We start from the raw sequence: 27217 nt of genomic DNA, 5'->3' as shown, positions 1-27217 counted from the left end.
AAATACTCAATAAATGTGGAATGAATGAAGGAATGAATGGGTAAATGGGTGACTTAATAAAGGATAACTCAACTTTTGATTCTAGGTGACACTAGGAATGTGACATGAAGTTAAGAGGAAAAACTTAGGGAGTGTCAAGGCAATTCAATGGGGAAAAGGATAGTCTTCTCAACAAATGACAACTTGATATTCATATACAAAAAAATAAAGTTGGGCCCTTACCTCACACCATATTTAAAAATTACTCAGGATGAATCAGCAAACTAAATGTGAAAGGAAAAACTATAAAATTTTTAGGACAAAAAAACAGGAAAAGCTCTTTAAAGCTGGGGCTAGACAAAGATTTTTAAGATAGAACACCAAGAGCATAATCCATTAAAAATTTTTGATAAATTGGACATCATCAAAATTCAAAACTTTTGCACTTCAAAAGACAGCATTAAGGGGAAAAAAGACAGCATTAAGAAATTGAAGAAAAGTCAAAGACTAGAAGTATTTGCAAAACACATCTAATGAACTTGTATCTAGAATTTACAAACTCTTATAATTCAATAAGAAGACAAACAACCTAAGGAAAAAATGACGAAAGATTTGAATAGCCATTTCACCAAAGATACCCAAATATCATGAAAAAAACGCTGAATATCATTAGTCATTAGGGAAATACAAATCAAAACTACAATGAGATACCACTTCACACCCACCAGAAAGGCTATAGACAGAAAATAATAAACACTGGTGAGCATGTGAAAAAATTAGAACCCTCATATGTTGCTGGTGGGAATATTAAATGAGGCAATCACTTTGGAAAGCAGTTTGACAGTTCCTCAAAATGTTAACAAATTACCATAAGACCCAGCAATTCTACCCCTAGGTATCTACCCAAGAGAAATAACACATATCCAAATAAAAATATGTACACAAACGTTTACAGAAGCATTATTCAGAATGGCAAAAAAGTGGAAACAATCCAAATATCTATCAAGTAATAAAATGGATCAACAAAATGTGGTATAGTCAAACAATGGAATACTGTTCAACAACTTAAAAAGAAGAAAATACAGATATATACTAAAACATAAATGAACCTTGAAACATTAAGAGAAAGAAGTTAACATAAAAGACCACATACTGATTCTACTTATATGACATGTCCAGAAAAGGCAAATTTATGGAGATCTGCCTAGGAATGAGAGTTAATTAATTGGGAGATTAAATCTAAGCAGCCAAGAGGAACCTTTTAGGAATGATGAAAATGTTCTAAAACTGGAGTATGAAGACAGCTTTACAACTCAGTAAACCTATTAAAAATCATTAGGTTGTACATTTAAAACATGAATTTTATAATATATAAGTTATGTTTTGATCAAGTTAAATTTTTTTAAAACTAGGGGAGTTGGGGGATGAGCAAAGGACAGCAGAAGTATTGGGTTTTAGACTTGCTGAAGCTGTTAACATGATAGCCAAGTGTCTGGGGCAATTAGAAGGTTGACAAAGATACTAGACTATAGAGACCTAGTAATACAGATTTTGGAGTCACCAGGAAAGACATGACAAAGGGACTTTTATACATGTCTTCAACTCTGTACAAATCAATCTATCCTGAAAAGATTTTCACCTGACTATGCTAATTTTGTATTTTTCCTTTTCTAAGTTCTTCAACCAATGATCTTTATCCATTGCTTTCATTTCTTCCACTACCCCATTCTTTTTTATTCGCTCAAAGTCTGTTTTCCTTCCTTACCTCATTGTTGAAGCTATTCTCTCAACTAATGGTACCCCATTTTCAAAACCAATGACCTTTTCTTTACTCCCATTCTTTTTAACTTAGCTGCAAGAAGACTTGTCAAACTCTGATCCATGAAACTCACCTCTTAGCTTATACTACCTTATACTATTTTTAGTTCTCTTCCCACTTCTCTACTTGTTTTATTTACCAAATACTTTCACCTCCCACCCTCACTCACGCTTTATCGAAATAAGGAAGACGGGTGCCTAGGTGGCTCAGTCAGTAAGCGTCTGCCTTCGGCTCAGGTCATGATCCCATGGTCCTGGGATAGAGTCCCACATTGTTCTGCCTCTGCCTCTGCCTCTCTCTCTCTGTCTCTCATGAATAAATAAATAAATAACAAATAAATAAGGAAGAAACTATGCTCCAAAAACAAGAGGGAATTTGATATTTATTTCTCTCTTCTTCTCACAAAATCTGTTTATTTACCCCAATCAGCTTCAAGTTACCACAGTGTCTTCATCTCCATTAACTGTCCTTATGGTATTTTTCAGGTCTTTGTTCTACTTTGCCAATAAGAAAATAAATTCAGAGGACATTAACTTGGTTCTTCTCAATTTTATAACCACCAAAAGCAATCCATGCAGAATTATATGTACAATGAATGGAATTCAGTATCTGTAACTTATAAAAAAATGAACAGGATCATCCTAAGCAGATCCCTAGGAAGATATTTTCTCAGTTTGGAAATTTTATTTTAAACATAATTAGAGGGCACCTAGGTGGCTCAGTCAGTTAAGCGTCTGCCTTTGGCTCAGGTCATGATCCCAGGGTCCTGGGATCGAGTCCTGCATCCAGCTCCAAGCACAGTGGGGAGTCTGCTTCTCCTTTTGCCCCTCCCCCCTGCCCATGCTCTCGCTCTCTCTCTCTTGGAAAAATAAATAAAAATCTTAAAAATAAATAAATACAAAAAAATAAACATAATTAGAAAACTAAGAATTTTGTGTGATCTTTTCATATATACATTTAAAAGTGTAACAGGTTCCTGGCAATTAATTTATGCTCAGATGACTAATAATATTCAAATTAAAAATGTTAAAGTTCTAGAAAGCCAACTAAAATTTCTCGATTTCTAAAATTTGGAATCAAAAAGCACAAAACTATAAATCTCCAGTAACATCTACAAACACACAGCTCTAGACTATTCTCCTATAAACTGTTTCAGTCAAACTTTATTACCTTCAAAAAATTAATAACAACTTACCAAATCCCAAAGTCCAACTTGCCCAGATTTGGCCCCAGCTGCCACCAAAGTTCTAATTTCTGAGGGGTGGAGAGCCACAGAAAATATTGCGCCTTTGGTAACTTTATGAACAGTATCTTCATTAATGACCATGCCACTTAAATTGGCTTTATAGCTGAGGAAAAAAAGTTAAATTTTAGAAATAAACCCAATCAGTAGTCAAAATAACTAAAAGATGACTCAAAAAAGAAAAGAGACACAGTTGGTAAATAGTCAACCTCCTAATAACCAAGGAAATCAAATTAAACAATGGGATACTATTTTTCACTTATAAAAGGTAGCAGGCTGCAGTTAAACATATACATTCATTAACGGTGCTAGTGGCAGAGTAAATTCATACAAGATTTTCAGAAGAAAAAAAAAAGATTTTAGAACACAATTCAGCAATGTATACTAAAAGCCACAAAAATGTCCATAATATTTAAGTCATTAACCTCACTTCTAGAATCTATCCTAAAGAATTAACCCACTATCAACACATATACACTTAAACATATGCACACATATAACTTAATCTGCAACTAACCACAAGAAACTAAATAGAAAATAATTACAAATACCAACAGAGTCAGAAAAGGTTAAGTAAATGCCACCCACTAAATATTATGCAATTACTCAATAAATTTAAAGACTCTAATAACATGACATTAATATTTTGTAACTATAATATTAATGAAAAGCATAATGCAAATTTGTATATACATTAGAACATAATAAACTAAATATGTACAAGGATTCATTCATTTATTTAATAATGAATGAATATATATTATGCACCAAGCACCATTTTGGTTATTGAGACAAAATCCCTGCACTTATGAAACTTATAGCAGTATCGCATATGGCAATACCTGAAAAGAAACATACAAAAACGACAGTTGCTAGGGTGGAAATGTTATGAGTGATCATTTCACCTCATTTTCAAAACTTCCTATAATGGTATACAGTCTTTATAATTTAAAGACTGTAGAAAATATAAAACAAAGGCAAGGGATTTTAACTTACCTTTTAATGTTAGGCAACTCCTTCTCAGTGTTCTTACTACTTGTCTGAAACAATGAAAAAGACCAAAGTACTAAATTAATATACGTACTGAAATTTCCTTAACAGATAATTCTAAAAGCTGTAAGCCCTCCCATGTGATACCTTGCTCACTTCTGCCCAACTCTGTAGAAATCTTTTAAATAGTTCACTGTCATCATCTCGATTTTCAGGAGTCATTTCTAAAGGCCCAGGAGGTAACAAAGGCTGTTATAAAAAATAAGAAAATAAAAAATAAAATGAGAAATAAAACAGGTTGATTGTTGCTCTGCCCTAGAATGTAAGTTTTTCACTACTTTACTTTCTCTATCAACATAGGTGACACATCATGAGCATTCAAAAACAGTTGTTCAATGAATGACTGCCAGGTGTATCTGTAAACTAATAATATGTATTACCCCATTTAATCTTCATAATAATCCAGTGAATGAGATACCACATTTTAAAGAGATAGTAATGAAACTTAGAGAGGTTACCTTGTCCAAAGTTACAATGCCAAGAACAGGTGTTGCCGGGAATGGATTCAGATCAGTTCAATTTCATTACTCAGAGTAAAGTTATTACTTTATGCTAGTGTTTTTTTATATCATAGGTTGTAACCCATGGATCATGCAATCATTTCAATGTATGACAACCAGCAATATTTTAATGAATGAAAGAATAGAAAATGCAAAAAGTACATCACGTGCAGTAAGAGTTAAGAATCATTTCGTAAGTGTTGCACCAGTTGTGTGGCATTAATGAGTTCAATGTAAATACATTTACCATGGGTGGAGGCTTCAGAAAAACTGGAAAGCTACTCTTCCCGAGCACCTTAATTTGCAATTAGCTCCCAAAGCACCAGTCTAATTAGTGCTATCTTCTGATTTATAATTAAGCACTTAGATATAAAGTATTAAAAACAGTGGGTGCACTTGAATAAAAAATATCATTATAATCTTATTTAGACAATAAACTTGGTAAATAAAACTCTTCATATTCACTGCTAGTACAAAGTTATACTACAGCAAGGGGCTATCACCATTATCACATATTATACATTATTAATAACATTAATACTACCATTTATTGCTTACTTACTAAGCCCTTAACACAGTATAAAGAACTTTATAGATACTATTTCACTTAACTCCCACAGCACCTCTTTGAAATTTCTATACTGTTGTCACTTTAAATATGGGGAAACTGGGGCTCAGAGAGATTAAGTAATTTACCCATAATTCTATAGCAGGTAGGCCTGCAGAAATACAGAATCCAAACTAGTCTTTATGATTTTGAAATCTTACTCATTAAACAAGAAACAGTCAAGTATTAAATTAATGAAGTACAAGTTAAACATAATTTAATGACCTTTTAATATAGCTTCAAACATTTCAAATTTTTCAGTGTTTTATTGAGTAATATATTGCTTTTGCACTTTCTTACATTTTCATCTGCTATTAATGTCGGCTGGGTTGGGGTTGCTGGTAATGACACTCCTGAAGGCTCTACTTTTAGTAATCTCATTGATCTTCTACATCCAGTCCCATTTTCTCTCTTTTTGGGCTTTTTTCTAAAGGAGTGGGGAAAAAACTCAAGTTATAAAACAGTTATATGTATTTATTAATATTAAGGAGATAACATCTAGGAATGTATCTCACAGATATACTCACACACTACAAAGATGTATGTACATGACTACACGGATTTTAATGGAACATTTATGATGTTTCCATGCTTTTAAATAAAATCATAAATGTTCATCATGGGGAGGTGAGAGGTGTTAGAATTATGGCATACATCTCTAATAGAATAATATGCAACCATAAGAAGAATGAAATAGATCTTTGCATGCTGATATGACTGACATGAACTCTAAGATATAAGAAGCAAAAACAAGGTCCAGTACATGTTGAATATGGTTCCATTCGTTTTTTTAGAAAAAGGTTATGTACACACATACATTTGTACATGCTAAAATTACCTATGGAAGAATATACATGAAACTATTAACAGTGGTTTCTTCTAGGGAGGCCTGGAGAACTAAGGTCTAAAATGGAAAAGAGATTTAAATGTTTTATTGCTTTTCCTTCCATATACTTTACTTTTTAAAATCATAAACATACCCTACTTTTTTATGCACTATTTTTTTTTAAGATTTTATTTATTTATTTGACAGAGAGAGAAAGACAGCCAGCGAGAGAGGGAACACAAGCAGGGGGAGTGGGAGAAGAAGAAGCAGGCTCCCAGCGGAGGAGCCTGATGTGGGGCTCGATCCCAGAATGCTGAGATCACACCCTGAGCCAAAGGCAGACACTTAATGACTGAGCCACCCTGGCGCCAATATTATTTCATTTTTTTAAAAAGTAGTTCAGAACTTCCAATTTCCAGTTCCACAAATAAGGAACTTGAAATTCACCACTCTGTCTTTTCAAGTAAAAAGGTGAACAGATTAAAAAATTAATAACTCTTCTAGGATCCTTAAGAGAGGTAAGGACACAGTTCAAACTGCTGGCCTCAATACCGCAGAGACAGACAAATATAAGGAGTCATGGCTTACTGGAACAGAAAGTGAAGAACAAAAACCACAATGGGACCAATGCCACGGTAGGAAAAGCTGAACTGTAACTGACCAGTTGCTGGAGGCTCATCATGGACAAGTTAAAAACTCCCAAGTGTCCACACAAAAACCTGCACATGGGTGTTTATGATAGCTTTGTTCATAACTGTCAGAACTGGGAAGCAGCCAAGATGTCTTCCACTAACTGAACAGATAAATAAACTACAGTACATCCAAATGGAATATTATTCAGCACTAAAAAGAAAGGCCCTATCAAGCCATAAAAAGACATGGAGGAAATGTAAATGCCTATAATTAAGAGAAAGAAGTAAATCTGAAAAGGCTACATACTGTATGATCCCAAATACATGACCCTCTATTAAAGGCAAAATTATGGAGACAATAAAAAGATAATTGCTAATTGCCACGGTTGAGGGTGGTAAGGTGATGAACAGAGAAAACACACAGAATTTTTAGGGTGGTAAAAATATATATTATAATGATGGATATATGTCATTATTCATTCGTACAAACCCATACAACGTACAACACCAAGAGTGAACTCTAAGGCAAACTATGGACTTTGGGTGATTATGACGTATCAGTGTAGATTCACCCTAGGTAATAAGAGTACCACTCTGCTGAGTGATGTTGATAATGGGGAAGGTTATGCATGTGTGGGGGCAGAGGAATATACAGGAAATCTCTGTACCCTCCTCTCAATTTTGTTGTATAACTTAAACTGCTCTTAAAAACTCTTTAAGAAAAAAATAAACCCTCAAGCGTTTATTAAATACCCCCAGTATTTTGTGAGATTTACATTGAGGAGCTAAACTAGGTACTCAGTAAACAATCAGAGAAAAATCCCCTCACGCTTCCCACAGTGGGAGAGGAAAAAGAACCATTTTGGAATACACCAGAGCACTTTGTTCTTCTTAACAAGACATGCCCTCAGGAGAACCAGTTAACCAGAGTCTAACCTGCAAGGGTATTATCAGAGCTTAACCTGAAAAAAAGGAAATACCCAACTCCAACCCACTTTTACCTTCCTCTCCCACCTAACAGGGGAGGAAAGAAACTAAAATACTCGAAGTTCACAGTCCAGAGACAAAGGCTCCCTAAAAGACTGAGACCTAATCACAGGACTATAGAACAGCTTTCTCTCCCCTTTGACACATTACTAAAGGTCTATTTACAACAGTTCCTTTTTCCTGGTACATCATGTCCAGCTATCGGCACAAAACAATTTAAAAAGACAGAGCAAGCTTCAGAACCAGACATGGCAGGAATGTTGCGATTATCAGAACAGAAATTTAAACTTTTTTTAAAAAAGATTTTATTTATTTGAGAGAGAGAGCACAAGCAGGGGGAGGCGGAGAGGGAGAGACACAAGCAGACTCCCTGCTGAGTGCGGAGCCCAACACGGGGCTCAATTCCAGGACCCTGAGATCATGATGGGAGCCAAAGAGAGACCCTTAACTGACTAAGCCAACCAGGTGCCCCAATCAGAACAAGAATTTAAAACAACTATGATTAAGTGGATGAAAGACCTCAATGTGAGACAGGAATCCATCAAAATCATAGAGGAGAACACAGGCTGCAACCTCTTTGACATCAGCCACAGCAACTTTTTTCATGACACATCTCCAAAAGGCAAGAGAAACAAAAGAAAAAATGAACTTGTGGGACTTATCAAGATAAAAATCTTCTGCACAGCCAAGGGAATAGTCAAAAAAAAAAAAAAAAACTAAGAGGCAGCCCACGGAATGGAAGAAGATACTTGCAAATGACACTACAGATAAAAGACTAGTATCCAAGATCTACAAAGAACTTCTCAAACTCAATACATGGGAAACAAATAATCAAATCAAAAAATGGACAGAAGATATGAACAGACACTTTTCCGATGAAGACATACAAATGGCTAATAGACACATGAAAAAATGTTCAAAATCATTAGCCATCAGGGAAATTCATATCAAAACCACATTGAGATACCACCTTATGCCAGTCAGAATGGCAAAAACTGACAAGGCAGGAAACAACAAATGCTGGAGAGGATGTGGAGAAAGGGGATTCCTCTTACACTGTTGGTGGGAATGCAAGTTGGTACAGCCACTTTGGAAAACAGTGTGGAGGTCCCTTAAAAAGTTAAAAATTGAGCTACCCTATGATCCAGCCATTGCACTACTGGGTATTTACCCCAAAGATACAGACGTAGTGAAGAGAAGGGCCATATGCACCCCAATGTTCATAGCAGCATTGTCCACAATAGCTAAATTGTGGAAGGAGCCGAGATGCCCTTCAACAGATGACTGGATTAAGAAGATGTGGTCCATAGATCGGTAGGAGAAGAAAGGGATAGAGAAAGCGGGGGTAATCAGAAGGGGGAATGAAGCATGAGAGACTATGGACTCTGAGAAACAAACTGCAGGCTTCAGAGGGGAGGGGGGTGGGGGAATGGGATAGGCTGGTGATGGGTAGTAAGGAGGGCACGTATTGCATGGTGCACTAGGTGTTATACGCAACTAATGAATCATCGAACTTTACATCAAAAACCAGGGATGTACTGTATGGTGACTAACATAATATAATAAAAAAAACTAAAAAAAAAAAAAAAAGAAGAAGAAGAAGATGTGGTCCGTATATACAATGGAATATTACTCAGACATCAAAAAGAATGATTTCACAACATTTGCAGCTACATGGACGGGACTGAAGGAGATTTTGCTAAGTGAAATAAGTCAAGCTTAGAAATACAATTATCATATGGTTTCACTCATTTATGGAACATAAGAAATAGGAAGATCGATAGGAGAAGAAAGGGAAGAAGGAGGGGGGGGTAAACAGAAGGGGGAATAAACCATGAGAGACTAGGGACTCCGGGAAACAAACTGAGGGATTCAGAGGGGAGAGGTGTGGGGGATTGGGATAGGCCAGTGATGGGTATTAAGGGCACGTATTGCATGGTGCACTGGGTGTTATACGCAAGTAATGAATCATGGAACAGTACATCAAAAACTAGGGATGTACTGCATAGTGACTAACATAATAAAAAATTATTATTAAAAAAAAATAAAACTATGATTAATATGCTAATGGCTCTAATGGATAAAATAAACACCATCCAAGAAAGACAGGCAATGTAAGAGAGATGGAAATCCTAAGAAAGAACCAAAAAGAAATGCTAGAGATCAAAAACACTAAGAAATGAAGAATGCCTTTGATGAGCTTATTAGTGGATAAGACATGGCTGAGGAAAGAATCCCTAAGCTTAAGGATATCTCAATAGGAACCTCCAAAACTGAAAAGCAAGGAGAAAAAAGACTGAAAAACAAAACAAAAAATAGAGGGGTGTCTGGGTGGCTCAGTCAGTTAAGCGTCTGCCTTCAGCTCAGGTCATGATCCTAGAGCCCTGGGTTTGAGCCCCACATCAGGCTCCCTGCTCAGCAGGGTGCCTGCTTCTCCCTCTCCCACTCTCCCTGCTTGTGCTCTCTTGTTCTGTCGAATAAATACATAACATCTTAAGAGAAAAAAAAAAAAGAAGAGAATATCCAAGAGTTGTGGGATAACTACAAAAGGTATAACATACACATTATGGGACTACCAGAAGGATAAGGAAAAAAGAAAAACAGAAGATATATTTTAAACAACAGTAACCAAGAATTCCCCAAATTAATGTCAGACACCAAATCACAGATCCAAGCAGCTCAGCGTACAGCAAGCAAGATAAATGCCAAAAAAAAACTACACCTAGGCAATTCATTTCCAAACTACAGAAAATCAAAGAGAAAGAAAAAATCCTGAAAGAAGCCGTGAGGAAAAAAGCACCTTACCTACAGGCCAACAGAGATAAAAACTACAACCATCTTCTCATAAACTATGCAATCAGCAGAGCAGAGTAAAATATTTAAAGTGTTGAGAGGGCACCTGGCTAGGTTAGAATATGCAACTCTTGATCTTGGAGTTCTGAGGTCAAGCCCCACACTGGGTGTAAAGCTTACTTAAAAAAAAAAAAAAAATTAAGAGAATTTGTTGCCAGATGTGCCTTACAAGAAATGATGAAAGAAGTTCTTTAGAGAGAAGAAACAGATCAGAAACTCAGATTCACAAAAAGAAAGAGCATCAAAGAAGGAATACGGTAAAAAAAAAAAATTATTTTTCTCATTCTTAGTAACAGCTAGCTCAAAATAACAATAGCAACAATGTATTTGGTTATGTACACTTATGTATATATCTTATGTGTACCTACATATACCTATGTGTGTATATATGTGTGTGTGTATATATATGTGTATATATGTGTGTGTGTATATGTGTGTGTATGTATATATATATACATACTTAAGTATATTTATACATGTGAAATGAATGACAACAATGATACAAGGGATAAGAAAGAAGAATTAGGGTTATTTTGTTATTATAAGGTACTCATACTATACTCCACTCACACCCTGAAATTGTACACTGTTAAGTGAAAGTGGACTTGGGTTAGTTGTAGATATATATTGTAAACTCTAGGGCAATCACTAAAAAAAGGGAAAAAAAATATAACTAATACCCTAAGAAAGGAGAGAAAATGACATCATATAAAATGCTCAATTAAAACCAAACAGTGGAGACAAAAATAGGAACAAAATACAAGAGCGATAAGTATAAAACATTGGCAAACGAGGTAGATATAAACACAAATATATCAATACCCATATTAACAGATATGGCGGATATTAATCCAAATATATCAATACTCACTTTGAACATCAATGGTCTAAATGCACCCATTAAAAGAGATTGTTAGAGTGGATCAAATACAACACCCAAACATATGTTGTCTATAAGAAATCTACTTTAAATATAAAGACACATAAAGATTAAAAGTAAATGAATGGAGAAAAATATACCATGCTAACACAAATGTAAAGAAACACAAATATTAATTTCAGACAGAGCAGACTACAAAGCAACGAAAGTTTTATCAGGGATAAAGAAGGGCATTACATAATGATAAAGGGGTCAATTCTCCAAGACAACATAACATAATGCACCTAACAACAGAGAATCAAACTATGTAAGGCAAAAACTAATAGAATTGCAAAAAGAAATCGGTAGCTCTACAATCTTAGTTGGAGACTTGAACACTCCCTTGTCAGAAATGGAGAGATCCAGCAGGAAGCAAATCAGCAAGGGCACAGCACAGTTGAACTTAACATACCATCCAAAAACTAGATATAACCAACATCTATAGACAGCTCATTCAAAAACAGAATACAAATCTTAAAAAAAAAATTTTTTTTCTTAAGGAAAAAAAAGGGCATGTGGGTGGCTCAGCCGGTTAAGTGTCTGCCTTCAGCTCAGGTCATTATCCCAGAGTCCTCGGATCTAGTCCCGCATCTGGCTCCCTGCTCAGCAGGGAGCCTGCTTCTCCCTCTGCCTGTCTCTCTCTCTCTCTCTCTCTCTCTCTCGGTCTTTCTCTGTCTCTCATGAATAAATAAAATCTTCAAAAAAATTTTTTTCTCAAAAAGAGAATACACATTTCCTCTCAAGCTCAGATGGAATCTTCACCAAGGTAGACCACATGCTAGACCATAAAACACACCTTAACAAATTTAAAATAATAGAAATTTTAAAAAGAAGAAAATCATACGATGTTTGCTCTCAGAAAACAACTGAATTAAACTAGAAGTCAGGGGTGCCTGCCTCTCCCTCTGCCTCTGCCTCTCCCCCTGCTCATGCTCTCTCTCTCTGTCTCAAATGAATAAATAAAATCTTTAAAAAAAAAAAACTAAAACTAGAACTAGAAGTCAATAAGAGAAAGATAGCTGGATAAACCCAAAATACATACAGATTAAACAACAAGTAACACTTGGGTTGCGGCGCCTGGGGGGGGGGGGCTCAGTCAGTTAAGTGTCTGCCTTCAACACAGGTAATGACCCCAGAACCCTAGGATTGAGACCATTATCAGGTTCCCCTGCGAGACAGGGAGCCTGCTTCTTCCTCTCCCTCTGCCTGCCACTCCCTGTGCTTGTGCTCTCTCTTTCTCTCCCTGTCAAATAAATCTTAAAAAAAGAAAGCTAATCATATGGTACTGATTATATGACAGCATTTTGTATACATTTGCATTTTTATTCTTATCTTTTCATCCTTCCTTAAGTTTCCCTGGCCAAGACAATCCCAAGTTCCCGGTTTCTTCTCTGCAACCTCGGGGATCACACCACTTTTCAGTAAGGTGCCTCATTATACTGATCCCAAGGTGTCCTGAATGAGATAGGATGATTCTAAGGACCGTCCCTAAGGGAAATAGAATCCTTCCTAGTTGTTCAGGCTCATGTCCTCTCCACTACTCCAACCCTTCAAACAAGTTATTAAAACATTTTCTAGGTAATTAACTTGTCTTCTCACTGACACCTGAAAAATGTCGGCTCAGTCCCTGGTCATCCATTGGAACAATCCAATTCAATGAAATAACACATACAAGGACGCCTGGGTGACTCAGTCAGTTAAGTGTCTGCCTTTGGCTCAGGTCACGATCCCAGGGTCCTGGGATCAAGCCACACATCGGGTTCCCTGCTCAGCAGGGAGTCTGCTTCTCCCTCTCCCTCTGCCCCTCTTCCCTGCTCGTGCTCTCTCTCTCTCTCTCTCACTTGGTCTCTCTCTCTCAGGTAAATAATTAAATTTTTAAAGAAAAAAAAGGAAGAAAACAACCTGTTAAATAACACATGGGTCAAAGAAGAAATCTCAAGAGGATATAAAAATATTTTTAACTAAATGAAAATGAAAACACAACCTAATAAAATTTGTGGGATGCAGGGATAGCAGTGCTTACAGGGAAATTTATAACAGTGAATGCATATATTAGGAAAGAAGGTCAAAAATCAATCATCTAAGTTTCCAACTTAGGAAACTAGAAAGAAAAGAACAAATTAATCCAAAGTAAGGAGGAAAAAAGAAATAATAAATGTTGAGCAGATCAATAAAATTAAAAACAGGAAATCACCAGAGGGGGGGAATCAACAAAATCAAAAGCCCAATTCTTTCAAAAAACCAATACAATTTGGGGCGCCTGGGTGCTGAAACGTCCACCTCTTGATTTCAGTTCAGGTCATGATCTCAGGGTCTTGAGATCAAGCCCTACATGGGGCTCTCTGCACAGCAGCATGTCTGCTTCTCCCTCTCCTTCTCCCTCTGCGATCTCTCTCGCTCTCACTGTCTCTCTCGAATTAAGAAAATATTTTTTAAAATAAAAAAAATTAAATTAAATTTCAAAAGACCAATAAAATCAATAAGCCTCAGGCAAGGCTAAGAAAAAAAATTATCAATATCAGAATGGAAAGAGGGGTCTCACTATAGATCCTGTGGACATTAAAAAGACAACAAAGGAATGATATGAACAACTCTATGCCCACATATTTGATAACCTAGATGAAATGGACAATTCTTGAAAAGACTCAACTGCTAAACTCACAATCTGAATTAGAAATAGATACTTTGAATAGGCTTACACCTATTAAAGAAATTATATCAATAATTAATAACCTTCCAAAATAGAAAGCACCAGGCTGACAAAGGTTCACTGGTGAATTTTACCAAACATATAAGAAAGAAATTATACCAAATCTCTACAATCTCTTTTAGAGGAAAGAAGCAGGGAGAATCCTACCTACCTCATTCTATGAGGCCAGCATTACCCTAATACCAAAACCAAAGACATTACAAAACAGAAAACTACAGACCAATAATCTCTCATGAGCAGATGCAAAACCCTTAACAAAATATAGTACATTGAACCCAACAATGTACGAAAAGTATTACAAGCTACAACCAAGTGGGATATATTCCAGGTATGCAAGACTAGTTCAACACTAAAAAATCACTTAATGTAATCTGTCAAAAATCATTCAATGTGATCCATCACATGAATAGGCCAAAAAAGCAAAATCACATGATCCTATCAACAAATGCAGAATATGCTTTTGACTAAATCCAACAACCATTCATAAAAAACAAAAACAAAAAATCTCAGTAAATTAGAGGGGAACTTTCTCAACTTAATAGAGAGTATCTACAGAAAACCTAGAGCTAATGTCATACTTAAATGGTGAGAAACACCAAGCTTTCCCACCAAGATCAAGTACAGGCAAGGATGTCCTCGCTCACCATTCCTTTTCAACATTAAGCTAAAAGTTCTAGCTAATGCAATAAGACAAGAAAAGAAAATAAATGGTACACAGATTTGGAAGAAAAAAACAAAACTATATTTGTTCAAGAGTTTTCAGGTTGGGAACGCCTGGGTGGCTCAGTCAGTTAAGCATTCAGCTCTTGATTTTGGCTCAGGTCATAATCTTAGGATCATGAGACTAAGCCCCAAGTCAGTCTCTGCACTGAGCATGGAGCTTACTTAAGATTTTCTCTCCCTGACCATGGACTATGAGAAACAAACTGGGGGCCTCAGAGGGGAGGGGGGGTGGGGGAATGGGATAGACTGGTGATGGGTAGTAAGGACAGCACGTACTGCATGGTGCACTGGGTGTTATACGCAACTAATGAATCGTCAAACTTTACATCGGAAACTGGGGATGTACTGTATGGTGACTAACATAATAAAAAAACATTAAAAAAAAAAAAAGATTCTCTCTCCCTCTCCTTCTGCCCCTCCCCCTGCTCACATGTACACTCTCTCAAAAAAAAATTAATAAATATTTTTTTAAATAAAAATAAAAAATAAAAGAATTTCCAGGTCAGTGAACACATGGCTATGCTGGGAGAGTGGCACACTCTTGAGATCAGGCATAGAAGCTCTGTAACATTTCCCCATGCCTTGCCCTATGCATCTCTTCCTCTGTTCTAAGTTATATTCTTTTATAATAAGCCAGTAATCTATTAGGTTAAAAAAAAAGCTGCATTTGCTCATAGATGACATGACAGCCTATGTAGAAAATTCTCAAGAATGAACAAAAGAACTCTTGGAACTAATAAGTGATTAAACCAAGGCTGTAGGATACAAGGTTAATATAAAAGTCAATTGCTTTCCTATATGCCAGCAATAAACAAGTGAAATTTGTTGAAATTAAAAATATAATATCATTTACATTAGCACCCATACAATGAAATACTTACGTTCAAGTTTTACAAAATATTTCCAAGATCTATATGAAGTACACTACAAAACTCTGATGAACAAAATCAAAGAACTAAATAAATGGAGATATTCCATGTTTACAGATAGTCAAGATGTCAGTTCTTTCCACGCTGATCTATAAATTCAATGTACTCTCAATCAAAACCCTAGCAAGTTATTTTGTAGATACTGACAAAATGATCCTACAGTTTACACAGAGAGGCAAAAAACACAGAATAACCAACACAATATTGAAGAAGGAGAACAAAGTTTGAGGACTGACTACCCAATGTCAAGACTTACTTCAAAGCTGTTATTGTTTTTAAAGACAGTATGGTATTGATGAAAGAATACACAAATCAATGGAATGGAACACGGAGCCAGCTGATCTTAGACGAAGAGCAAAGGCAAGATAATGAAGCAAAAATAATCTTTTCAACAAATGGTACTAGAACAAATGGACAACCACATTTAAAAAAAAAAAAAATCAATCTAGACACAGCCTTTACCCCATCACAAAATTAACTCAAAATAGATCACACAGCTAGTGTAAAATGCAGAACTATAAAACTTGTAGAAGACAATAGGAGAAAACCTATTGACCTTGGATACAGCAATGGTTTTTAAAATAAAACACCAAAAACACAATCCATGAAAGAAAAAATTGATGAAGTAAACTTCATTAAAATTAAAAACTTCTGCTCTGCAAAAGACAATACCAAGAGAATGAGAAGACAAGCCACAGAATGGGAGAAAATATTTGCACAAGACACATCTGATAAAGGACTGTTACCCAAAATATACAAAGAACTCTTAAAACTCAACAATAAAAAACAAACAACTTAATTAAAAAATGGGCCAAAGACCTTAACAGTTCACCAAAGTAACATATACTCAGCAAAAAGCATATGAAAAGATGCTCTACCTCATGTTATCAGAGAAACAGAAATTAAACGAACAATGAGATATCAATACACACTTATTAGAATGGCCAAAATCCAGGACACCGACCACACCAAAAGCTCATGAAGATGTGAAACAACATGTTTAAGATTACAGTTTCTGTCTCTTATTTTACCATGGTAACCATTTTTTCAAATTATAAATAAGTCAACAATACACTGTGGTATAGGCATTGTAAACCAAATCTTTTACCTTTTGGATTCAGGAGGCTGCCTCTTCTTTATCATTTCACGGAGCCTTGCAGCTGACTGCAAAATACACAAAACATACATGTAAAGATACTACCTTATAAAATAGTAAGTACGCTGCTTTATCGACACTAAACTAAGATCTACATAGGAAATAAAGATCCTTAAGATATGATACCTGCTCTTGGTTAACGTACATGAGACAAATATACCATCAATAATAAAAGCAAGTAAATAATACCATCTAAAGGACTGGGGCACCTAGGTGGCTAAGTTGGTTAAGCATCAACTTGATCTGGGCTCAGGTCTTGACTGACATTCTGACAAGGTACCAGAAAGTACTGACATTCCGATACCTTGCACCAGGTTGCTAGTGAGTTTACATGACCGAACATTAAACATTTAATCAAATGTACTATTATAAATTAAAAGGTTTAACTTCTACTACAGGCAATTCTACTTTAATATTTTCCAGAAAAGTTGTATTATACTTCTATAAATCAAATCATAATTTCTGTTAACTAAAATCAAAATCAGAGATAACTTTGTCTAAATTTCTGATGAATTTTCAACTTTTAGTGACTTAACAATTTAGTCCCTTATATTAAGTCACCCTCCCTTCCCTCAAGATGCAAACACATGCTGAATATTTGGGAATGCGTAATCAAAAAAATCAAGTAATTATTTAATAGAGCCAAGGGCTTGCTACCTTTTGAAAGAAAATATCACATACCCTCCTGAAGGGCTATCTCACACACAGAAGTTTTACCCACCGTGTGAAGACACAACGTAAATTACACGTTTAGTTATAACGATTATAAAACATAAGCATACATCTAGCCATTTATCCTTTTTAAGATTCTGAATTTACTATTATTTTTGAAAAATTTTATTTATTTATTTGACAGAGGGAGCACAAGCAGGGGCACTGGCAGGCAGACAGAGAAGCAGACTCTCTGCTGAGCAGGGAGCCCAACGTGGGGCTCGATCCCAGGACCCCGGGATCACAGCCTGAGCCAAAGGCAGACGCTCAACCAACTGAGCCACCCAGGCACCCCTGGCTATTTATCCTTAAAGCTCACTACACAAAACATAGCACCTGGGTGACTCAGTCAGGTAAGCGTCTGCCTTCAGTTCAGGTCATGATCCCAGGGTCCCTGTGCCTGGTTCCCTGCTCAGTAGGAAGTCTGCTTGTCCCTCTCCCTTTGGCCCTTCCCCCACCCCCACTTGTGCACTCTCTCTCTCAAATAAATAAATAAATCTTTAAAAGAAAAGGACTTTTAAAAAAAGCGCTTGTCCTCTCACTCCTATACCACACATTCCTCAGCCAATTCCTCCTACTTCTCCTTTATCCTTTAGAGGTAAAGCAACCATTTGGAACATACCCTGTTTCTCTGAATCCAAGACAACCGTTCATAAGACACCATTATCTTATGCACCAACAAAAGGAAGGAAAAACTGTCAGTTATAGTTTTATGATGTCAATTTCAAAAACATTAAAATGAAAAAAAAGTCTTAGAATCAATAAAATATGGTAACCTCCTCCTATTAAATGCAAAACTCAGTCCTAATTTTACCCTCCCTTACCTGATATATGAAACCTGATACTATTTTATTAACCTACTGGCAAGAGGAATGGCATCTTGCTCTTAATTAGAAATTCCACACAAACCTCAGACAACTGAAGAGAAGCAAAAAAGTTTGCATTTTCTGATATGTTCTTCAGTCTCTTCCTTTCGTACGGTGATAATCCTGAAAATTCATCCTATGAAATTACACCAAAAAAATTCTGTTACTTTGCATGATCCATAGCAAAAGCACTCACAAAACTAGGTACTGAATTCTCAAATGTATACTTTCCTTCAAATTGCACCTGCTCTATTCATTACATGCTATCTTACCAAATGACACACAACCTTTGCTGCATTGGATACTGAGTGTAAGAGTTTGAATTTGGGATAATCACAAGATATCTATGTGGCTTCCCAATTAAATAACAAATGACATATCAGAAGTCAAGTAGTGTAACCTAATAGCAAATTACTTCCTACTGGTCATTAATTATACCATTATTCACAGTCATCTTTTTATTAAACAAAAAGAGAAAGAAATCAGTAACAGAAAAGTTTAAATTCATTCAAAGAGTTAAGGAAATTTAGATAAAAGAACAACAGCAAAAGAGATAAAGGCACAGGCAGAAAAGACAATAAAACCAGAGAATCAAGCTTGGAGGTCCAATATCCAACTAATAGTTAATAGGGGTAAAAGAGGAGCAAAGAAAATGGAGGAGAAAGTTACAGAGAAATAATAAGAAAGTTTCTCGAAACTAAAGACATGAATTTCCAGATTAAAAGGGCCCAATGAGTATGTAGCACAACAAATGAAAGACCAAAGCTTACATACAACACAAAATTTCTTAACACCTGAGACAAGTGAGGTAAAAAAAAAAAAAAAAAGTTTACAAATAAGGAAAAAAGATCACGAAGAAGCAAGAATCAGACTGACGCTTTTCAATATTGAGGGGAGCTGGAAGACAATGGAAGAGTATTTAAAATTTTAAGGAAAAATTATTTTCAACTTACAATTCTAGATCCAATTAAGCCATCAATCAAATGTACAGCATAAAGACTTTTTCAGACATGTAACCTGTCTGAAACCTCTCCTACATCTTTCCTGAGGAAGCTAGAAGCTACACTTCATCCAAATTAAGAGAATAAACTAAAAAAAAAATCCAAGACAGTATCCAGGGTACAGAAGTTCCAGCACAGGAATGATAAAAGATAAAAGAAATTCAAAGGAAAATGGTAAAAGGCAGGCCAAGAAAAGGTTAAACAGTCCAGAATGAAATAGGAAGATGGAGGTGCTCAGGAAATGTTTTATGAAAAAAATATATATTCTTTGCTACAACTCTGCTAGAGCTTGGGCTATGCCTAGCAAGAATGTGAGAAGGGAAAGGAGTGGGTGGACACATGTTTATAGTATAAGGTGTAGCATGACTGAACAAGTCTTCATCTTCCATATTAAATCAAGATAATATGGAAGAGATAAAAGCTAAAAAAGGCTGAAAGTATAATTTATCTATTGGGCAGCAGCAATCACAAACAAAGAAGTATGTGGCAGAAAATTGCTGGGTGTTTTGAAATGTTTCTGCATATATATGTGTGTACATATGGAATTACCTTTGTGTGTCCATATATACACATATACATATGTGGAATTATATGACTTAAATGCGGATGTACATGTATTACTTCAACCAAAATAAAAAATTTTCCTCACACAAATATTATGCTCAGTCCCTAGAGCATGCAACTCTTGATCTCAAGGTGGTAAGTTCAAGCCCCACATTGGACCCTACTTAAAATCAATTTAAAAAAAGAAAGAGCCCAATGGAAATTTTTGTGGAGATGGAAGAGTTCTGTATCTCGATTATGGTGATAGTTATACTAACCAACATGTGATAAAATGATACAGAATTATACACATACCTTGTATGATGTGAATTTCCCTGTTTTGATATTGTGATATAGTTTATATAAGATGTACCCACTGGGAAAAACTGGGTAAAGGGTACATGATACCTCTCTGTACTATTTCTGCAAATTGTTATGCATTTATAATCACTTGGAGATAAAAGTTTTTTGAAAATAGATGTTTCTCACAGCTAACATCATACTTAATGGCGACAGACTGAAAGCTTTTCCCCTAAAGCTCAGGAACAAGAAAGTATGTCTGTTTTTGCTACTTCTATTCAACACTGTACTGGAGATTCTAGGACAATGAGGACAGGACGATTGGGAAAAAGTAAAATTTAAAAAATCCAGATTGAAAAGGAAGAAATAAAACTATCTTTATTGCCAAAACATGATCTTATACATAGAAAATGCTTAAGAATTCACACAAAAAACTAATAAGCAACCTCAGCGAAATTTCAAGATACAAAATCAATATACAAAAATCAGTTATATGTCTATACACTAACAATGAACAATCAGAAAACGATTTTAAGGAAACAACACCATTCATAACAGCAGAGCTCTGTGGGTTGAGCATCTGACTCTTGATTTTGGCTTAGGTAATGATCTCACAGTTGTGAGATCAAGCACCACATCCAGCTCTGTGCTCAGCATGGACTCTGCTTGAGATTCTCTCTCTCCCTCTGCCACTCCCCCCTCCCCCCACTCACATGTGTGCACTTTCTCTCTCTCAAAAAAAATTAAATTTACACTAACAACTTTTGGGGCGCCTGGGTGGCTCAATTGGTTAAGCATCTGCCCCCAGCTTGGGTCATGATCCTGGGGTACTGGGATCGAGCCCCGCATTGGGCTCCCTGCTCAGTGGGGATTCTGCTTCTCCCTCTTCCTCTGCCTCTCCCTCTGCTTGTGCACTTGCTCTGTCTCTCTCTCTTGTTCTCTCATGCACTCTCTCAAATAAATAAATAATTTTTAAAAATAAAATCAGTAAGAACTTTTGTCTGTCAAAGGACATTATTAAGAACATGAAAATAAAGTACAAAAAATAGGAGAAAATACTTGCAAGTGATGTATCTAATAAGGGTCTAGTGTCCAGAATATGAAAAGAACTCTTATAATTCAAAACAAAACTTGACAATTTAATTTTTCCAATGGCAAAGGGCTCAAAAAGATATTTCTCCAAAGCACAAATGGCCAATAAGTACATGTAAAAATGTTCAACATTACTGGTCATTAGAAAAATGCAAATCGAAACCACAATGAGACATCACATCATACCCACTAGAATGGCTATAATCAAAAAGACAAGGAGCACCTGGCTGGCTCTGTTGGTAGAGCATGCAGCTCTTGATATCAGGGCTGTGAGTTCAAGCCCCTCATTGGCCCTAGAATTTACTTAATAAAAAAAAACTTAGGGGTTGGGGGGTGCCTGGGAAGCTCAGTTGGTTAAGGGTCTGACTTTTGATTTCAGCTCAGGCTCTTAGGGCTGTGAGATTGAGCCCGGGTTGGGCTGCATGTTGGGCATAGAGCCTGCTTAAGATTCTCTTTCTCCCTCTCCCTCTGCCCCTACCCCACCCTCAAAAATTTTTTTTTAATCAAAAAAAAAAAGTGAATAATTAAGGACATTATGTTAAATTAAATAAGCCAGTCACAAAAAGACAAATACCATGAATCCACTTTAATGAGGTACCTATACTAGTCAAATTCAAAGAAACACAAAGTAGAATGGTAGTTGCCAGGGGATGGCAGGAGGAGGGAAATGGGGAGTTATTTAATGGGATAGTTTCAGTTTTTCAAGATGAAAGGATTTCTGACGACTGGTTTCACAATGTAAATAAACAACATAAAGTACTACATTGTACCTTTAAAAATGGTTAAGATGCTAAATTTTATGTTGTGTATTTTACAATCAATTTTTTTTTTTATTTTTAGGAAAGATAAATAACAAGTATTGGCAAGGCTGTAAAGAAAGTAGACTCTTCATGCATTGCTGTTGGTATGTAGAAATGGTACAGCCAGTCTGGTAAACAATTTGACAGTTTCTCAATAAGTTAAACACAGTTGACCATATGACCCAGCCAATTTCATTCCTAGGTATATACCCAAAAGAACAGAAAACATATGTTCAGCAAAAACTCATAAACAAAAGCTTCTGGCAGCACTACTCATAAACAAAAAAGTGGGAACAACCCAAATGTTCATCAACTGATGAATGGATAAACAAAATGTGGTATAGCCATACAATGGAATGTTATTCAGCCATAAAAAGGAATCAAGTACTGATACATACTACAACATGAATGAACCCTGAAAACATTATGCTAAGTCAAAGAAGCTAGATGAAAGAAGCTACATATCATATGATTCCATTTATATGAAATGTCCAGAATAGGCAAATCTAGAAAGAAAGTGGATTAGTGGTTTCCAGGGCTGGGTTAGGGAGGTGGAGGAGTTGACAGTCACTGCTAAAGGGTACAAGTTTCTTTTCATAGTGAAAGAAATGTTCTGAAACTGGATAGTGGGATGATTGTACATTCTTGTATATATACTAAAAACTACTGAACTGTACACTTTTAAATGGTACATTTTATGTTATGTGAATTATATCTCAATTAAAAAAATATGCTTGATGACAGAAACCAGATATACGCATAGTCTCAAATTATCTCCCTCAAAATATTTAGTAATTGCAAAGGGAAAAATATTGTTTCCATTGGAGAATCCTCACAAACACCACCTTAGCCAAGTGATCCAGGTCAACATCACCGGTAAAATGTATCAATATCAAGTACACCCTGATATGATGCACTGAGGAGGGCACATTCACTTCTGTGGTACACTTCCCAAAAAATGCAAAACCTTAATCTAATTTTGAGAAAACGGCAGACAAACCCAAAATGAGGAACATTACACAAAATAACTGTTCAGTACTCTTCAAAAGTGCCAAGGTTGTGAAAGATTGAGGAACTGTCACAGATTGGAGGAGACTACAGAAACATGGCTATTAAATGCAGTGTGCAATCCTAGACTGGATACTGGAACAGAAGAAGGGCATTAGTAAAAAAAACTGGTGAAATCCTAATTAATTCTGTACTTCAGTTAATATTATCGTAGCAAGGTTAATTTCTTAGTTTGGTAAGTGGTCTATGGTTATGGATGATATTAACACAAGAGGAAGCCAGGTGAAAGAAATATCAGAATTCCCTGTACTATTTTTCCAAATCTTCTGTAAGCCCAAAATGTTCTCAAAACTTAAAACTGTTAAAAAATGCTTTGTGAAGTTAAAATATTTTTTTTAATTTAGAGATTTTTATTTATTTGTCAGAGAGTGTGTGTGCGAGAGAGCAGAAACGGGGGGAGCATCAGGCAAAGGAAGCAGGCTCCCTGCTGAGCAAGGCCCAATGGGGGACTCCAACCCAGGACCCTGGGATCATGACCTGAGCTAAAGGCAGACGCTTAACCAACTGAGCCACACAGGCATCCCTGTGAAGTTAAAATATTTAATAAAAGTGCTGAGAGATAAAATTTAGCAAGTTTCCCAGAAAATAGAATAAATTTTTTTAAGATTTATTTATTTATTTTAGAGAGAGACAGAATGCAAGTGTGGGGGAGGGTCAGAAGAAGAGAATCTCAAGCAGACTCCACGCTAAGCACGGAGCCACAATGCTGGGCTCAATCTACCCGCCCGTGAAATCATGACCTGAGCCAAAAGCAAGAGTCGGATGCTTTAACCGCCTGAGCCACCCAGGCGCCCCTAAAATTCTCGACTTACAGGCCACAACACTTGTCTATGACGTGACAAAGCCTTCCCTCACGTGGGGAAGAAATAAGCTTATAAATAAAATATTGTTTTTCAAGCATGGTACCATAAAAATGTTTTTCAAGTATGGTACCATAAAGCTCCAAAAAGATAATTAATGAAAAGGAAAAGAATGAAATGTCCTTTAAAGATGTTAGATCTTGGGATGCCTGGGTGGCTCAGTTGGTTAAGCTTCTGCCTTCAGCTCAGGTCATGATCTTGGGGTCCTAGTATCAAGTCATGCATCTGGCTCCTTGCTCAGCAGGGAGCCTGCTTCTCCCTCTGTCTGCTGCTCCCCCTGCTTGTGCTCTCGCTCTCTCTCTCTGACAAATAAATAAATAAAATCTTAAAAAAAAAAAAAAAAAGATGCTAGATCTTTCAGTTTATCCTACTTACATATATGCTGGGCATGTATGACTCTGCTTGACTAGCTTCAGTACTTATTCCTAATGTTCTAATTTCTGACCCTATTTCCTTAGATCAAACTAAAATCTCAATAGATGAATAGACAGAGAAGATCTGGGGAGTGCCTGGCTGGCTCAGTCAGTACAGTGTGTGAGTCTTGATCTTGGGGTTGTAAGTTCGAGCCCCACATTGGGTATAGAGATTACTTAAAAATAAAAAAAATCTTAAAGAAAAAGAAAAGAAAAAGGATACATATATATCTAGATACACAATGGAATATTATTCAGCCATGAAAAAGAATAAAATCTTGCCATTTGCTACAACATGGATGGAGCTAGAGAGTATAACCCTAAGAGAAATCAGTCAGAGAAAGGTAAGTACCCTAGGATTTCACTAATGTGGAATTTAAAAAACAAAACAAACAAGCAAAGGAAAAAAGAGAGAGAAAAACCAAGAAACAGATTCTTAACTACAGAGAACAGATGGTTGCCAGAGAAGAGGTGGGGAGGATGGGTGAAATAGGTGAAGGGGATTAAAAGTACACTTATCATGATAAACACCAAGTAGTATATAGAATGTTGAATCACTATATCGTATACCTAAAACTAGTATAACATTATATGTTAACTACAATGAAAATTAAAAAACAATTTTAAAAACTTTTAAATAAATTTTAAAAAATAAAATCTACTGCACACTAGCCTCATATACTCAGAATCTTTCAACCCCCAGTCTAATGCACTAATGACTTACGCACACTGTCCTACCAAAGGTCCTCTGAGACAGTAAAGCATAAATTGAATTCCTATTTCAAAAGACCACCACCACAATTATCCTATCTCCCTTTCCCCTATCATCATCTTCTGCTCCATTAACTTTTAACATGTGGTATGGTTTTATATTGTCACACAAAATTTGTCACTTTAAATGAAGTACAGCATTCCTGATAGGCAACAGAAGTCCAAAAATTAGATGCCTATTTCCTTAAACTGATTCAAACTATTATTTTCAATAGAACTAATGTTTCTCATGTATCTTCTCTACTCCATCATTTTTCTCCTTTTTGTATTTAGAGGAAATATTATCCAGCTATATTAATCAATTAATGATGATTTTCCTACCCTTGTATCAAGGGTCACTCAAATGCCGTATGTCCCACAGGCCAACTTCTTCTGGCATATTATGCATAAATATGTAAAGGTGAGCAAGACACCATGAAGTGTAAGTAAACCCAAAAATATCTGCAATAAACTGAGAGGAAGAAAAAGGGAAATAGAATGAAGATTAAGTCAATCCTCTCCTTGACAAATCAAAACCAAGAGCAAAATTAACCAAGGAAGTTGTGTGTTCAACATTCAAAAAATAAAATTTCAATTAAACATATATAAACCCTGGATAACCTTAGCTTATCAGAACTTCAAATTTGAAAATGAGAAAAATTTGAATAAGCTAGTAATTAAATTCTTACCAGGCCTGGTGTGGTATCTTCATCACTGTCTAGATCCTGACTGCTTTCCATATCAACACTGAGAATCACTGTATCCGAAGTGCTCTTGTGTTGTTGCTTGTTACTTTCAGTATAAACATCTAAGGATGATTTTTGCAGAGTGGATTCTGCCTTGGAAGATGTGCCTTCCATCCTTGGAGTTAAAATCCTTCTGCAAGTTTTCCTTATTTCAGTCTTCTTACATGCAACTTCATTGTTAGACTTCTTATCCAATAGGGATTTGGGGTACTTAAGCTGGTCTGGCTTGTAATTACTGAGTGAAAAGGGAACAAGATACACCTTGGGTATTTTTCCTAAAACTGTAGTCTGTACTGGTCTCAGAGATACACAAGTGATGTTTTGGTTTTCTTTACATTCATTCACCTATTCAGGTCAAGAAAAGAAAAGAAAGCATTAGAATCCCAGATCCTATGCCTTTTCTTACAGGTCTGTGTAAATAAATCTAATTCCTATTTCATAGCGAAAACATAAATCCAAACTGATAGCCTGTAAGAGAACTTTTTTCCCCACCAAAATCTAGATACTTAACTCATTAACCTGAATTTAATTATTTATTATACTGGGTACATTTTTTACCCATGACTCTGCAAACCAATAATAATATAAAAATAATCACTACGTTCGTAACTGAGGAGACTACCCCAACTGTCAGCTTCTGACCCCAGAGTGGGAACCCGACAATAACTGCCTCAAAGGCAAATGCAGAGTCCCTGATCCCATCCTGCCCCTATTTCTGGGGTTACTGACAATAACCTTCCCCGACGCTGAAGGCCGAGTTTCCATTGAGGAAAACGGGGCCGGGATGCCCGATTATCTTTTGAAATGCCGCCGAAAAACCCGTTAAGCTGAGAGGTGCCCCAAGGAGCGGAAACTAGTTCCGGTGTGTGGAGGCGGTGGGTGCCAAGTCTTCGTGCCCTCCCGGCAAAGCCTCACGAACACTGAGGCAGGAGCACACCCGAAAGCAACAAGCCTTTCTCACCTTCATCTGGTGTCGCTGCCTGGAGCCCACCTTCTCCTCGCTGCCCGCTCGCGACCCCGACATCTTCTCGGCTGCTTAGCAGCTGGCGTCTTCCCGCCAAGATTGCGGCGGGAGGCGCGGGGAGGGGGAAGGGGAGGAGCAGCGGGGCTGGGGCGGGGTCGGGCGGGCGGCTC

The 27217-nt window shown here is 36.5% G+C and overlaps 1 protein-coding gene across 2 annotated transcripts in view; it reads right to left on the bottom strand.

The window, feature by feature from the left end:
• Positions 1 to 27217, bottom strand: part of WDR76 (WD repeat domain 76) — a 55377-nt gene that overhangs the window by 26334 nt on the left and 1826 nt on the right. Inside the window, exons 1-8 of one of the 2 annotated variants that reach the window (XM_008702148.2) lie at positions 27045 to 27178; positions 26027 to 26428; positions 18554 to 18646; positions 16886 to 16941; positions 5499 to 5625; positions 4179 to 4280; positions 4038 to 4081; positions 2994 to 3147 (exon numbers count right to left, since the gene is read on the bottom strand). In XM_008702148.2, the coding sequence (XP_008700370.1) occupies positions 2994 to 3147; positions 4038 to 4081; positions 4179 to 4280; positions 5499 to 5625; positions 16886 to 16941; positions 18554 to 18646; positions 26027 to 26428; positions 27045 to 27107 (1041 nt within the window). In that variant the 5' untranslated portion in view covers positions 27108 to 27178. Of the gene's footprint in view, positions 1 to 2993; positions 3148 to 4037; positions 4082 to 4178; positions 4281 to 5498; positions 5626 to 16885; positions 16942 to 18553; positions 18647 to 26026; positions 26429 to 27044; positions 27179 to 27217 lie in introns of those variants that run through there. The other variant, XM_040620520.1, reaches the window with a different exon arrangement.

This window comes from Ursus maritimus, unplaced genomic scaffold, assembly GCF_017311325.1.
Source record: "Ursus maritimus isolate PB19 unplaced genomic scaffold, ASM1731132v1 scaffold_35, whole genome shotgun sequence".
Taxonomy (NCBI): Eukaryota; Metazoa; Chordata; class Mammalia; order Carnivora; family Ursidae; genus Ursus; species Ursus maritimus.
The sequence above is the reverse complement of the archived record's forward strand: the minus strand, read 5'-3'. Positions and strand labels throughout refer to the sequence as shown.